The sequence below is a fragment of the Pinus tabuliformis genome, chromosome Q (assembly GCF_031772625.1).
Source record: "Pinus tabuliformis cultivar Carrire ecotype Pingquan chromosome Q, CPIR1, whole genome shotgun sequence".
Classification (NCBI taxonomy): Eukaryota; Viridiplantae; Streptophyta; class Pinopsida; order Pinales; family Pinaceae; genus Pinus; species Pinus tabuliformis.
The window spans coordinates 621,147,877-621,150,673 of NC_142296.1; the positions used below are offsets into that span (position 1 = coordinate 621,147,877).

The 2,797-nt window shown below is 42.4% G+C and overlaps 1 protein-coding gene across 1 annotated transcript; it reads left to right on the plus strand.

Moving 5' to 3' along the window:
• Window positions 1-2,213: 2,213 nt before the first annotated feature.
• Window positions 2,214-2,768, plus strand: LOC149220980 (uncharacterized). Its single transcript, XM_089387276.1, has one exon. The coding sequence runs from the start codon at window positions 2,214-2,216 to the stop codon at window positions 2,766-2,768; it is 555 nt and encodes a 184-aa protein (XP_089243402.1).
• Window positions 2,769-2,797: the final 29 nt, after the last annotated feature.

Genomic DNA, 2,797 nt, shown 5'->3' on the forward strand with positions numbered 1-2,797 from the left:
AAGGAAGAATTTGGAAATATTATGGAGGAAAAGCGGAAGTTAGAAGGAGAAATGGAAGCTTTGCAACAAAGGATAATAAACGAAGGAAGAACAGAGGAAAGCAGCAGAGAAGAAGGGATAATTTTAGGAAAACTTGAGGAGAGGAGAAAGCAGGAAGAAGTCCTATGGAGACAGAAATCTAGGGTGAAATGGCTCAGGGAGGGGGAGAGGAACACTAGATTTTTCCATCAAGCAATGGTACAACACAGGCAAAGGAACAAAATATTCTCTATCAAAAACGAGAGAGGAGAAAGGATTGTTGATCAAGAGGGGATTGAGAAAGTGCTGATGGAATACCACAAAGGAATACTGACAGAACCTCAAATAGACAGGTCTGAAGCTATAAAGGAAGTCTGCAGTGCAATCCCTAAAATTGTAACAGAGGACCAGAATAGAGCCCTAATGAGAGCTGCTAGTATTGAGGAGGTGGAGGAAGTAGTGATGAGCATGAAAAAAGGAACAGCGCCAGGACCGGATGGTTTTACGGTCGACTTCTACCAAGCGGGCTGGCACTTCATGGGAAAGGAAATCCTGGAACTGATAGAAGAATCTCGTATAAATCAAAAGGTATGGCCAGCTCTCAACTCTACTTTTTTCACTTTGATTCCTAAAAGTGATAATTCAGAGGAAGCTAAGGGATTTAGACCCATTGCCCTTTGTAATGTTATCTATAAAATAATTGCTTCCCTGATGGCCAAAAGACTGAAACCCCTACTAGATAGTCTGATATCCCCTGAACAAACCGGGTTTGTAGAAGGTCGACAAATCCTAGATGGTCTAGTGGTTACTCAAGAAGTCATCCACTCTTTGAAGGCAAAGAAACAAAAAGGAATGATGGTTAAATTAGACCTGTCAAAAGCTTATGATAGGATCAATTGGCAATATTTGGAAGAAATTTTGGGCAGCTTTGGTTTTGGGAGCAGGTGGATAAAGTGGGTTCTCAGTCTTATATCAACCCCAAACTTCTCTATTTTAACCAATGGAACCCCCTCAAAAGTCTTCAAGGCTTCTAGAGGTATAAGACAAGGCGATCCCATATCTCCTTTCCTCTTTATTCTTGCAGCAGAAGGCCTGGGCAGATACCTTAAGAAAGAAAGAGCAGCAAATAAAATCAAAGGGCTAAGACTTTGGGGTAATGAACTGCCAATCACCCATCAACAATTCGTTGATGATATCATGTTATTCGGGGAACCAACTGTAAAAGAAGTGAGACATCTGAAGAAGGTCTTGGACTTATTTGCAGAAGCTTCGGGTATGGAAGTCAATAAAGAAAAATCCTGCACCTTCATATTCAATACCATAGAGCCAGTTAAAAGACACCTGACCAGGATGCTGGATTTCAAGCAAGGGAACCTCCCAACCAAATACTTGGGCAATGTGCTGGATTTCAACTCAAAAAAGCAGAAAAACTGGCAAGGAGTCCTGGAGAAACTAAAAAACAGAGTGGCTAGCTGGGCGTTCAGAACCTTAAACATTGCTGGAAGGATTGTACTCGTAAAATCAGTTCTACAGGCCATCCCCATTTATCCACTATCGATTATGGCAGTGCCTCAAGGGGTTTGCACTAAGATCAGAGAAATCTTGAGGAAATTCATTTGGGGAGGCACGGCCCAGCAGAAGAAGTGGGCCTTAGTTTCATGGAAACATCTGACGAAACGAAAGGAGGAGGAGGATTGGGTCTGGTCCAGACAAAACTCAATAAGGTGCTGGGTGCAAACTTTGGTGGCGGTGGATGAGAGAGGTAATGATATTTGGAAACAAATATGGAAACACAAGTATGCTATGCGAGATACTACAGAGAGTATTTATTGAATGCAGGAAACCCCGAAAGGATCGGCAATCTGGGATCTAGCTCGTCAAAATCGCGGTATAGTAGATAAGAATGCTTTCTGGGAAATCAGAGGAGGAGGGGAGGATAAATTCTGGGATGAGAACTGGCAACATAGGGAGAAAATGTGCAGAATACAAAAAATCCAAAATATACAGGAGAGGATAGGTGACATTCGCATATATGTCAAAGATTATTGGAAGGAAAACGAAATGGATGGAATATGGCGGAAATGGACCACCCAAGAGGAATGGGGCATGGAGATAAACCAAGAGCAGCAGGAAGCGTTCAGGGAGGAGATAGAATCCAGGAAAGTCAAAGCGTGAACGGGTAGGGATATCCTCAGATGGGGGAAGTCTATGAAAGGTTCCTTTACGGTCAAGGAGGCGTACTATGTGGGCGACCATCAGGGAACAGCAGAAGAAAACCAAGACTGGAAAATCATCTGGGTAAAAACTGGTGGCCGAAAATTACTCTCTTTGCATGGTTAGTAGCTAAGGGTAAGATCCTGACATGGGATAAACTTCAGAAGAAAGGCTTCAGTGGGCCTTCAAAATGCTACCTTTGTAGTAAAGAAGCGGAAACTCAAGAGCACCTTTTAATCAATTGTGGTTATGCCAGGAAACTATGGATGGAAATCGGGAAATTATTCCAGAAACCTGAGAAGTCACCGAAGGAAACAAATGAAGTGGTTTTTCAATGGCAGAAAGAAAAATTCCAATGTAAAGTAATCCGTAAGGCCTGGGATCTCATGGTCAGTTTTACGATCTGGATGTTATGGAAAGAGAGGAACCGTAGAGTGTTCCAAGACAAAGTTAAAAATGCGGCAAAAATATGGGACAGAGTAGTCAATCTAACTAGAGAATCAATATTGGTAGAGAAGTGGGATGCGGAAGACTGAAAGCTGACCAAGGAGAAGAGCAAAATCTT

Bases quoted from the DNA above. Each gene is read 5' to 3' on its own strand.
- LOC149220980 (XM_089387276.1), top strand. From the start codon at position 2,214: ATGGGGGAAGTCTATGAAAGGTTCCTTTACGGTCAAGGAGGCGTACTA.